This window comes from Schistocerca serialis, chromosome 4 (assembly GCF_023864345.2).
Source record: "Schistocerca serialis cubense isolate TAMUIC-IGC-003099 chromosome 4, iqSchSeri2.2, whole genome shotgun sequence".
NCBI classification, from domain to species: Eukaryota; Metazoa; Arthropoda; class Insecta; order Orthoptera; family Acrididae; genus Schistocerca; species Schistocerca serialis.
The window spans coordinates 153,725,287-153,738,692 of NC_064641.1; the positions used below are offsets into that span (position 1 = coordinate 153,725,287).

General features: G+C 40.3%; 1 protein-coding gene across 1 annotated transcript in view; it reads right to left on the bottom strand.

Annotated features, from left to right (window-relative positions):
* LOC126474050 (netrin-3-like) overlaps positions 1-13,406 on the bottom strand; it is a 442,560-nt gene that overhangs the window by 5,292 nt on the left and 423,862 nt on the right. The window contains exons 4-5 of the mRNA XM_050101461.1: positions 9,989-10,057; positions 814-988 (exon numbers count right to left, since the gene is read on the bottom strand). Of these exons, the coding sequence (XP_049957418.1) occupies positions 814-988; positions 9,989-10,057 (244 nt within the window). The remainder of the gene's footprint in view (positions 1-813; positions 989-9,988; positions 10,058-13,406) is intronic.

The following is a 13,406-nucleotide window of genomic DNA, read 5'->3' on the forward strand; positions in this document are numbered from 1 at the left end:
TGTAAAACTATTCACTGTGTGTGATGGAGTTACGGAGTGTGATTCTGCTGATGGTGATCCACCAGTGACAGAGGAAAGATGTTTAGATCTGCACTTCCCTTGGTGTTGTTTGAGTACGACACGACACGGGATATCATCACCAATGCCACCACTGGCACAAGCCACTGACATAATTACTACTGCTGCTGCTGCTGCTATTATTATTATTATTATTATTATTATTAATAGCAGTATAAATATGACCCTACCCCTATGCCCACATATACTAATCACCTTCTATAAACAGTTGTACACAAGATTGTATTGTATGTTAACCGGGGACGTAGAAACGATGGAGAGGCTCTGACCCCAGTGCAGCCACAGTGGTCCACAACCCCACGACGACTACCGCAACCCACTTCACCCTTCCGTCGCCCCACACTGAACCCAGGATTATTATGCAGTTTGGCTCCCGGGGCTGAACCACACAATAACCCTGGGTTCAGTGTGGGGTGATGGTGGGGTGAGTGGATTGCTGTAGCCTGTTGTGGACCACTGAGGGCTACAGTGGGGACAAAGCCTCTCTGTTGTTTCTAGGTCCCCAGTTCCATACAATACAATACAATAGAAGTCACACTTTGCATGTTAAACTTGTTTGGTAATTGTGCTTCATACCTATTTGAGGGACAAAGCAACACTGCTACTTATATATACATTACTTATTAAAATCCAATGATTCAATGGTATTAAATTACCTTAATTTATATTACTCTGCTCGCGATGCTCTCAATGCAAGCACATATACATGACAAAATTAAGTTTAAAGAAACCTACTTGTTGGTTTTGACTTTGGGACATTTGCATGCCAGGTCTTTCATGTGAACCCAGAGATAGGTATTGCCTCTACGCAGACGTGACTCCCTTGCACGTTTGTACACAGACTGGATGCTCAGAGAGAACTTCACCCAATCTTCCACTGTCTCACGCTCCAGCACTTTCCCTAGAATAGCTGGAACCAAAGAAAGCAATTACTACCATTGCATTAGTCCAAATGAAATGAATAAAATATTTTATATTACAGTAACTATGCATTTTCTAGGTCAATAGGTGAACAATATGCTATACCTTGATGGCATTTCATTCACAGAGACAGTTTATCTTGGCCATCTTAACAGCAATAGCAACTATATGATTAACTGTTAATATTTACCAGACTAAACTATTTTGGAAAAATCTGTTATATCTACACCTCTGTAGCAAACTACTAAGATAGTGGTTTCAAGCACTTCATGACAATGGACAGATTTTCATCCAATCATTCAAGTGCCTAGTTATTTACACTGAAGAGCCAAAGGAAATGCCTGCCTGATTCATGAGGTCTTCATACACATACATGTCCATTTGCTCAATACAATTTGAAACAAGATTCGTCTGAGCAGGAAACGTTTCCAGTCATCAACAGTCCAATGTTGGTGTTGATGGGCCCAGGCAAGGTATAAAGCTTTGCGTTCTGCAGTCATCAAGGGTACCCGAGTAGGCCTTCAGCTCCAAAAGGCCATATTGATGATGTTTCATTGAATAGTTCACACGCTGACACTTCTAGATGGCCCAGCATTGAAATCTGCAGCAATTTGTGGAAGGATTGCACTTCTGACATGTTGAATGATTCTCTTCAGTCATCATCGGTGCCATTCTTGCAGAATTTTTTTCCAGCCGCAGCGATGTCAGAGATTTGATGTTTTACCAGATTCCTGATATTCATGGTATACTGATGAAATGGTCATATGGGGAAAATCCACACTTCATCGCTACCTTGGAGGTGCTGTATCCCATCGCTCATGCGCCGATTTTAACACCATGTTCAAACTCACTTAAATCTTGTTAACCTGCCATTGTAGCAGCAGTAACCAATCTAACAACTGCACCAGTCACTTGTTGTCCTATATAGGCATTGCTGATCGCATTGCTGTATTCTGCCTGTTTCATATCCCTATATTTGAATACGCATGACTATAACAGTTTCTTTCTGTGCTTCAGTGTATTATTTTTGGCACCTATTGTGCAATACGGTTACATCCTCAGCTGTTATCTTTGCAAACTTTATGATTCTACATATCTCCTTCCCAAGAGAGGCAACCACTATACGAGGGCTGTTCAATAAGCAATGCCCCACTTTTTTTTTCTCAGAACATATTTATTGTTATGAGTCAGAATTTGGTGACAATATACATCATCATGTCTTGTCCATGTCCTAGTTTTCCAAGTAGTTTCCATCAAATTCTATGGTCGTATGCCAATGCTGTGGAAGAGCATGTATTCCCTGCTGGTAAAAGTTCTTATCCTGCAGGCGTAGTCATGTTTCCACTGGATAACTAACACTCTCATCATCTTCAAAGTGTGTTCCCTGTACAGAATCTTTAAGCAAGAAGAATGGCATCCGCACGATTCAGCATGTCGACAGCAGTGGCTGTGACAGGGCATCCTGAGTATGGCTGATCATGGTGCTCTTTTTTCTGCATTTCCTGAGACTGTAACTTTCATAACCCATGACCTAACCATACTCCTAGGAATTGCAGCATCACCATATCACCACACACTGCACACAATGATTCAGTAACAGCACACTGCTTGTAACATGAGTCATATGTAGACGCCATTTTGACACTTACTACAGCTGTGCCATCTGCCAGAATGGTTCGAAACTTCACCGGCACACAGAACAAACATCAAATGTGAAGCACCAACGAGGAAATTTGTCTGTGTATTTTAATGGCTTTTTTTTAAAAAAATGTGGGACATAACTTATTGAATGACCTGTAGTTCCAGAGAGAGGAAAATAATGTCTGTTGTTCAATATAAGAACACTTTATTAGCTTTTATCATATACTGCATAGGAAACATGATTACTTTCAGAGGAGATACTAGCAAAAATTAAATTTCATTGATTATTCAGCAATTATCTTTAATCACATTGCTTTAGTGAAGCTCAAAAATTACCTTTTTATGTAACCAGCAATTCAACAAAGACTTTAAGCAGTGTTTCATAAAATGGGAGTGGCCGAAGAACATTTTTTATGTTAAAACCATGAATTTTCATTTCATAGTTCATGTAAAACAAATGGAGAGCTGTAGAACTGGACTACCTGAAAACATCATGTAGGATATCTTGTCAAGAACATCTAAGAAGTATAACAATAAGGAAAATAAACCAGACTCAAGAAAGCATATCAGACAGAATAGAAGAACAGCAGCTCGCCTTGTATGGACATACAATGCAAACAATGTAAACGACAGATGACCTAAGAAGATCTTGATATACCATCCTCAGGCAAGAAGGAGAAGAGGAAGACCAAAAGTTGCCTGGTTAGGTGGGGGTATAGGAAACCATGGGGAAATGAGAAATAGAAGAATCTGAGGAAGCCTGTAGAAATCGGTGGTGACAAATATGTGGGATGTGGTGAAACCTGTAGGAACGCCACGAGAGAGAGAAGAGAGAGAGATCACATGCATGTTTGTTATTTGTTATTTGAGTAGTGAATTTTTTGTGTTTGAAAAATGCCTCAATTTACATGTCCCATGATGAATCAGTGATTACAATCAGAATGCTACCCCCAGTGAGGAAAGAAAAACAAATAGTTCCTTTGTTGAAATATCTTCCTCAGGATGTGTCTTAAGCAGTTTTTTTAAAAATTAAAAAAAAAAAAAAAACAGAAAAAACACGCAGCAACAACTAGCTGTAGCTGATACTTCATGAATGCAAGTCTGATACCTTACATTTGCATAATATTGGTTAATATTTGGGCTCTTTGAAAGCAAAATGATTCACCAGACTGATGTTACAGCTAGATTTAGAATCAGACCCTCACTATGTACCTATGAGCATTTTGTTAGTGCACTGCTCATCGTACATTCAGAAAGATATGAACATCAGGGAATATATATGGATTGTGATGCACATGATTTACTTCCAGGTGGATGGGTGAGCATTACTAACACCTCTGTGTTGTTGAAAACAAGCAAATCATAACATTTTTTAAGGTAAAGATGATTCCCTGAGACGACTTCCAGTTAATTTCTGATGTGAAATAGGATTGGCCAATCACTCTTAAAAATGATAACTTTATTTGTTAACAAACACGTGAGCTCACTATACTGTCGACACTCATCATCCCTAGCAGGCCTAGCTTTGTCATATGTATGAACTGAACAACTGCCAGCATTCCAAAGTTCATCTCAACAAACTGGGTTTTCTGACTGCATTCTTTGAGGTTTTGACTCCTAGGCAAAGGAATTTTAAAACATTCAACCATGCCAACATCAGACATGTGGGGTCCTGTTTGAAAATGCTCTGGATCAACAATGTCCTAAAGCAGTTGATATGAATGTACTGGCTCATTGCATTACAGTAGTACATTTCCCATTTTTCCCAAACTAAGAAGAATGCAACTTTTAAAGAAGAATTATATGAAGAAGAAGACCAAGATATAATAACATATGTGAGAATAGACAGTATTCTGACTGTTCGATCTACCTACCATGCTGTGCATTTTTCTTCAGCTAAAAAATCTAAAATGTGTACTGTTGAGCTGCTGTTTTTTATGCTATTTTATTTACACTGTGATTTGCAATCTAGACTAGATATGAATGATTCTTTATGATCAAATAATAATAATAATAATAATAATAATAATAATGTCTGAGAAAAGAAAGAATAATAATAATAATAATAATAATAATAATCCATTTGACTTCAACTGCCAAATAAAACTCTCCTGTACATTTTCTGTACATTATGTTCTTTAGCTTTATGCAACCATGTTGTTCTTGCATGCCATCTAGATACCTTCTGTAAAGACATTGTCTCGGTCTTCGCACTGTGATTTCGTTTTCACTGCAGTCGTAACTATCTCTTCCACTTCAGTATATTCTCTGGTCCCTTTTTTGTTTCATTTTCTGTCTCTCATTGTAGCTCCCAATATCCATCTCTCCATTCCTCACTGAGTAGTCCACTATAGTTTTAACATTTACAGTCCAGCATCCTCAGTTATTTATTTTATCGCAAAGCTTATCAAAGAGCTCTGAGCTCATAATTCAACAATAATTTTCAGTAGTCTATTAAAGTTCAATAAAAACTTTTGATGATATTGATTGGATTACTGGCAATCTCTTTGAAATTATGATACTAGCAGGCATAAAATGCAGAGTGTGGGTGGTTGTCTATAACATGTACTGCAACTATACTGCCGTAATAAGAGTCTTAGGATGTAGAGGGGAGGAATTAGTTGAGGAGGGAGTGAAACAGGGTTGTAGCTTATCCCCAGTCTCAAGGAAGTTACTGTATTTGAACTGAGAATGTGTTCAAAGATTCTGCAACAAAGCAAAGTTAGCGATATTGGTTTTTAATTTTGTGGGACCATTCTTTTACCATTCTTACACACCATCGTCACGTGCACTTTTTACCAGTCACTGGAGACTTTTTGCTGGATTAGAGATTCACGACAAATGTAGGCTAGGTAAGGGACCAATGCTCTAGAGTACTACTTTTAAGAGCAAGAAGTAAAGGGAACTAAAGACGAATCTGGAAAATAGATTAAAGCTCAAAGAGAAGAGAGTAATGGCATTGTAATTCTGTCAGACATGACAAGGGTTTGGAGGAACAGTGAAACGTAGAAGTTTTCTGGGTATGGTACTGCATCATAATGTATAAAACTACTGCTGCTGGAGAAAAACCAACGTTTCGGCCAGAGTTGCAGCGGCCTTCTTCTGGGTCTACTGGTGCATTATAGCTATGCAGTGTTCCCTATATTTCGTTTTTACTGTTCACTGCGCATGCCATTAGGTCATAATTTTAAAAGATACTTTGTTTCATTGGTCACTTAAAGAAGAAGGAGAGGGAACTTTATTTTAATTGGTTATCACAGAGGAGGGAGAATGTAACCTTCGTTGTCTATTGGCTCTTGTGGTATGTGCCACGATTGGTGGTCACCGTCGAATGAGAAGTCGGTTGCTGTTTACCAAATGCTGGATGTCGGCTGCACGGCAGCAGTTACTCACCGGTAGTGCTCGTGCCTCGTGTTGACAGTGCGGTCTGCTGAGCTCTGATTGCTGGCAGCCAAGATGGGGCAAGCCTGAGTCCATCCTGTCTATTCATGTGATTAGGATGTTTAAGTATTTCGATGGCGTCTCTGATTTTGCACTTTGTCATAACCGCCTGCTTGACCTACACACAGGCTTCGCTGAATTTTATTTCTTTTCTGCAGTCTTGCTGATGTTCTGCCACAGCAAATTTGTTGTGTTGCCCTAGACGAATATAACACTCATGTTCCCGAATGCGGATTGCTATTGGCCTGCCAGTCTCGCCGATGTATGCCTCTCCGCATTCGCATTGTGCCTTGTACATGCCTGCTGTGTGTAAAGCATCCACCTTGTCCTTAGTGGAGCCTAGCACGTCCTGGATCCTGCGACTACTGTAGAAGACAGGCTGCACCCCAACCTGGTGAAGGTAACATTTTTCATGTAAGGTAAGTGGACTGTTGGCTGCAGTTTATCTATTTCTTGCTTATCTCGCTTTCTTGTGTTCGTTGACAAGGCTATGTGGATCGACTTATGGCTGTAACCATTGGCTAGAAACATCATGCGTAGCCTTTTAAGCTAAGGTGTTTTGTTTTGAGCATCACTTAGGCACTGGGCACGGATTGCCTAAGAACGGATGACCGAGTTGTTCTGCGCTGGGTGGTGGTAGGATTGGAGTGCAGATACCTGTCTGTATGTGTAGGCTTGCGATATACTCTGTGCCTCAGTGTGCCCTCCATTGTCCTCACAAATACAGCAAGGGACAATGACTGTCTACAAGCCTACGTATGAGCCCTAATTTCTTGTATCTTATATTTTGTAGTCCTTATGCGCAATACATGTTGGTGACAGTAGAATCGTTTGGCAGTTAGCTTCAATTACTGGTTCTCTAAATTTTCTCAATAGCGTTTCTTAAAAAGAATGTTACCTTCCCTCCAAGGATTCCCAGTTGAGTTCCCAAAGCATCTCTAATACTTACATGTTATTTGAACCTAATGGTAACAAATCTAGCAACCTGCCTCTGCATTGCTTCAGTGTCTTCCTTCAATCGAACCAGTACAGATCCCGCACAATTAAGCAGTACTCAAGAATATGTTGCATCAGTGACCTGTATCTGCTCTCCTTTACAGGTGAACCACTCTTTCCTAAAATTATCCCAATAAACTGAAGCAGACAATTCGCCTTCCCTACCACAGTTCTCACATGTTTGTTCCATTTTGTATCGCTTTGCAACATCATGACCAGATATTCAAACGGCTTGTCTCTGTCAATCATGAAACTAGTAATACTGTATCCTAACATTACAGATTTGTTCTTCCAACTCATCTGCATTAACTTACATTTTTCCACATTTGGAGCTAGCTACCATTCATCACACCAACTAGAAATTTTGTCTAAATCATTTTATCTTCCTACAGTCACTCAATTTCGACACCTTACTGTATACCACAGTGTCATCAGCAAACAACTGTGGATTGCTGCCCACCCTGTCTACCAAATTATTTATGTATATAGAGAACAACAAGGGTCCTATCATACTATCCTGGGGCACTCCTGACGATACTCGTGTCTGATGAATGCTTGCCCTTGAGGACAACTTACGGGGTTCCGTTTCTTAAGAAGTCTTCAAGCCACTCACATGTCTGTGAACTAATACAGTAGTACCTTAATTAACAGCATGCTATGGGGCACAGCGTCAAACATCATCTCCAAATCTAGAAATATAACATCCGCCTGTCGCTCTTCATCCATAGTTCACAGTATATCATGTGAGAAAAGGGCAAGCTGAGTTTTGCAAAAACAGTGCTTTCTAAAACCAAGTTGATTCGTGGACATGTGTTCAAAGATTCTGCAACAAACCGAAGTTAGGGATATTGGTTTGTAATTTTGCAGGACTGTTCTTTTACCATTCTTATACACCGGAGTCAACTGCACTTTTTGCCAGTCACTTGGGACTTTTTGCTGGACGAGAGGTTCATGACAAATGCAGGCTAGGTAAAGGGCTAATGCCATAGGATACCCATTGTAAAATCAAATTGGGATTCCACCCAGACCTGGTGAATTATTTGCTTTCAAAACTTTCATTGTTTCTCTACACCAGGGATACTTATTATTACGTTGTCCATACATGATTCTGCCTGATGGTCCAGTGATTGTATGTTTGTACAAGTCTCCTCTGTAAACAATTTCTTGAATGTGAAATTTAAAACTTTGGCTACTGTTTTGCTATCTTCAACTGCCACTCCAGAGCTGATCAACAAGAAACTGAATGGAAGCCTTAGACCCGCTTAGCAATCTTACATAGGACCAGAGTTTTCTCAGTTCTCTGCCAGATATTTTGCTAAGGTGCAACAGTGGTAGGTGTTGTATGCTTTGCACATACAACAGACACACGAATCTCTACTAACCCCAGCTTGTTGTCATTTGTGCATTCTCTTTTGAACGAGACTGCAACAGTCTCTGTTTCTGCAGCACCTTCCAAATTTCATCATTGAACCATGGTTCTCTTCATTCTTTTATCAACTTACTAAGCACGTAACTCTCCAGACTGCAATTTACAATCTGCTTAAACTTTGTCCATTATTCCCCTACATCTATCTTAGTGTATCTCAGCATAGCACTTGCACCCTGCACCCTCAATTATTTGTTGGATGTATTTCAGTCCTACCTTCCCCCTGCAGTTTTTACCCTCTAGAGTTTGCTCTAGTACCAGGGAGACTAATCCCCAGTGTCTTGAAACTTGTCTTGCCATCCAGCGCCTTCTTCTTGTCAGTGTTTTCTATATGTTCCTTTCTCCATCGATTCTATTGATAACCACTTCATTCCTTATCCTATCAGGTCACCTAATTTTAAACATTCTTCTGTAGCACCACATCTATTATGTTTTTCCACTGTCCACACAATGGTGTGCTCCAACCACACATTCTCAGAAGTTTCCTCCTCAAATTAAGGCCTATGTTTGATAGCAGCAGGCTTCTGTTCGCCTATGCTAGCCTGCTTTTTACTTCCTCCTTGCTTCATTTCTGCTACTCCTCATTACTTTATTTTTCTTTTTTTTTTCAGTTTACTCTCAGTCTATAAAGTGTGTTCATTAGACTGTTCATTCTATTCACCAGACAATGCTTACGACAATTGCAGAGAATGACAGTTGACAGAAGATAATTGAAGGAAGGAAATCCCCACTTAGGCCCAGAAGACCACATGATAGTTGACCGGCCACTGTGTCATCCTTGTCATTCATCATTGGATGTGATATGAAGGGGAATGGGGTCAGCACAACACACTGATTGACATTTTGACCTTTGAGCCACTACATCTCAATCATGTAGCTCTTGCCACTAGCTTCATGAGGCTGTGTGCACCCCAGTCCAGTCATCCCACCAAGGAAAAAGCCCTGGCAGTACCGGGACTCAAACCTGGATCCCTCGTGTGAGGGTTTGTCACGTTGACCGTTTGGCTACTGAGGTGGATGGCAGAAGATAATGAGGAAAACGTTATATTCTAGCTGACCTAACGAACAACCAAGGTTAAGGTGGATGGAAGATCTAATGGATGATATATCAAAATTGAAATCTGTGGAAGCAAGGAGGGACAGTGGGCAACAATGTCCTCTAACAGCTGTAGGGCTGAAGAAGTGATGGCAGAAAGTGCATCAAATGCTCTTGTTCATCCCATGACAGTCATGTAACTATAACTTACTAACTACTACATCTAGATGCTCAAATTGCATCATCGACCATTGTATGATGATGTACATAATTGAATTTATACATCACATTGTCCACTAATTGTATGATGTGTGTAGCTAAATTCGCACATTTTCACTGTGGCTAACTGTAAGCAAAGAAAATGGCAAGTAAGAGGAAGTTATTCCTACTGCAGTGAATATTCCTTGTAAGATAAGCTACAGACTTAGTGAACTGTTTTTGGTACTTACCATAGTCCCTGCGGCAGTACTTGTTCAGATTGAGCCTCCGTGTCCCTGCACGGCATTTTCCACACTGATCTGAAACACACAATTGACAGTCCTCACACGTCTATGGTACAGGAAGAGTAACATATAAGTGGGAGTCATTGCTCACATGGGAATAATGTTTTCAGAATTTACAGTACAATGTAAACAATATCCAGTATCTAGACAGGAGGCCTATATCAGTTACAAAAATGAGGAAGTAGGGAATTTGGTCATGCTTTGCCAGAACAACTTGAAATGAGTAATTATTTGAAGAAAATTACATATTTAATATAATGTGCTTTTAAATTGGATTAAACACTATAAAATGATTTCTTGTAGCTGCATACAAATTCTTAACCCCATACGTATTATTTTTAAAATATCTGCTTGTGAATTTTTAATAGGTGTGACAATGCTTGTCAGATTTAGAACAAAAAACACAGGATGTATGCAACACATAGTTGATGCATGAATAGTTCACCTCCTAACTATTATCTGTTGCATGTTCTCCATGTTTTTCATCATAAATCTTACAAGTACTGTCATAGCTATTAAAAATTCTCAAGCACAAATTTTCAGGACTGTCCGTATGATATCAGGACTCTGCATGGGATTAGGAGAAATTATTTTATAGTTTTTAGTCTGATATAAAAATGTTTTATATTAAACATTTATTTTTATTTAAATAATTATTTTCTGCTTTTTAGTATTGTGTGTATGAAATTCCACAATGTATTTTAACATGTTGATGGTATGACATTTGTTCTTAATTAATTATTTACACACACACACACACACACACACACACACACACACACACACACACACACACTAGCTTTTTGTTGCCGCTTTAGTGATGTACACATCCATGGACATATGCCTGGAATGCGTCCTGATACTACCCGCACAATATGCTGGTCTGGCAGGACAGCCAAGATACCAAGTGTTATCAGCCTTCTTCAGATCCTCCCCAGCTCTAGCCAACAGACCGAGAAGTTAGGGTGTTAATATTGCATTATCATCCACGTACAAGCTGTGTTTAAAATATCAGGACTTAAGCTTATCAGGAAGCTGCAAACTTTGTACTGAATGGAGAGACAGACAAGAAAGAGACCTAATAAAAATATGTTAAAAAGACACAGAACTGCTCTCGAAAAACATCTAATTTCGGGAAATTTTTTTAAACTTTTATTTTCAGTAACGAAGAAATTCAGGGCTAACCTTTTTATTCACTGCTGCGTTAATATAACGATTCCTCTAAAACAACAGATATTCGAAACACCAAAAAAGTATAATTAAATCAAAGCGCAAAGAACAAAGGAATGTTGGAGGTTTTTATAGCTCGTCGACGACGGTATGATTAAGATACGCGAATTGCGGCGCGCGAGACGAATTACGCGACGTACTGCTGCTCGAGTTTACACGGAAGCGATTATTGGCGTGATTTCAGGACTGCGAAGTCCGACCACTGGGACGGATGACATACACTGATAACAGTTGCCTCTGATCAACTTCCGACGATAGTCTGTACAAACCAAATCAAATCAGGAATACAGTTCAAAGTCAACTGGTCAAAAGAAAAGTCTTGTACATTTTATGTCTGGCGATGTAATATTACAATGTGATAACAGTGAGAGCGGTTCTAGGCGCTTCAGTCTGGAGCCGCGCGACCGCTACGGTCGCAGGTTCGAATCCTGCCTCGGGCATGGATGTGTGTGATGTCCTTAGGTTAGTTAGGTTTAAGTAGTTCTTAGTTCTAGGGGACTGATGGCCTCAGATGTTAAGTCCCATAGTGCTCAGAGGCATTTGAACCATTTTTTGATAACAGCGACGATTTCACTGATTTTATTATCTGGCGCCATTGATTTTATATCGCCCATGATGCTTCTATGATCCTGATGATCGTTCACAGATTGAAACTGGTTCTTCAATAGAGAAATTTTATCTCCAGCTCTTGGCGGTAAATCGTAGCATTCTCCAAATCACACAGGTTTCCAAGGAAACAAACGGAACTTGTTTGTTTCAGTTAAACTTCGCCTGGTCCGTCACTTTTATTGAATACTGCTTCCAGTTAGCTAACGTCACCTCAATTAGACACAGGTCTCTTCCTGACAAGCATATGTATACCCCCTTAAACAGCATTGTTGTTCCACAAAACCGACAAAAGTGCAAGTGCACTGCACAGTCGCTCACTGGAAACGCGCTTGTGTTGCACGCAGTGAAAGAAAAACTTCATGGGTCACGGTACATCGCTAAATCTCCGAACCATAAATCGGTAACACCTTCAAATAAGCACTCCTCTACACTACTCGGTCCGCAGCTCGTGGTCGTGCGGTAGCGTTCTCGTTTCCAGCGCCCGGGTTCCCGGGTTCGATTCCCGGCGGGGTCAGTGATTTTCTCTGCCTCGTGATGACTGGGTGTTGTGTGATGTCCTTAGGTTAGTTAGGTTTAAGTAGTTCTAAGTTCTAGGGGACTGATGACCATAGCTGTTAAGTCCCATAGTGCTCAGAGCCATTTTTTACACTACTCGGCACAGGTAGAACACAGTTTACGACGACTCGCACTGGTGATGTTGCAGAGACCGGTGGAACAATCAGGCGGTTCCTGTGGTCGGTGATGGTGGAGTTCAAGAAGTGAACAGGTAGCCAGAAGCATGCGGAAAAAAAAATCCTCGGAGCTATCCGAATCCAAAACAGCGTAAATACAGGCAAGGTACAGTTGAGTGCAAACTAATTGGGACAAGCACATATATTATAAGAAGTTGAAGTAGGTTAGCAATAATCAGTTTTATCCGCTCAACTGTTGGACCCTTGGCGCACTACTGTTAACTTGACTATGGACAACCATTGTAGGTACTCTCTAGTTCTCTTGAGTGCTTTTATGTGTGCAGCAGTATGTGTTATTTCCGTGTTCTCAACAGGAAAACTTTATGTTAAAATGGTCATTTCACCTAATAAGCGCGCAAAAATAGTTGCCTTCCACGAACACACATCTGTGGCCATATTAGACATTGCCTCTGTTGATGGTGTGAGAAAATCTAGTATACCAACACTTACTTGGACATACATTGAAGCGCCAAAGAAACTGGTATAGGCATGTGTATTCAAATACAGATATACGTGGACAGGCAGAATACGGCGCTTCGGTCGGCAACGCCTATATAAGACAGGTGTCTGGCGCAGTTGTTAGATCGGTTACTATTGACACAATGGCAGGTTATCAAGATTTAAGTGAGTTTGAACATGGTGTTATAGTCTGCGCGCGAGCGGTGGGACACATCATCTTCGAGGTAGCGATTAACTGGGGGTTTCACGTACGACCATTTCACTAGTGTACCGTGAATATCAGGAATGCGGTAAAACATCAGTCAGCAGCTCGTGGTCTACTGGCGCCGGCACAG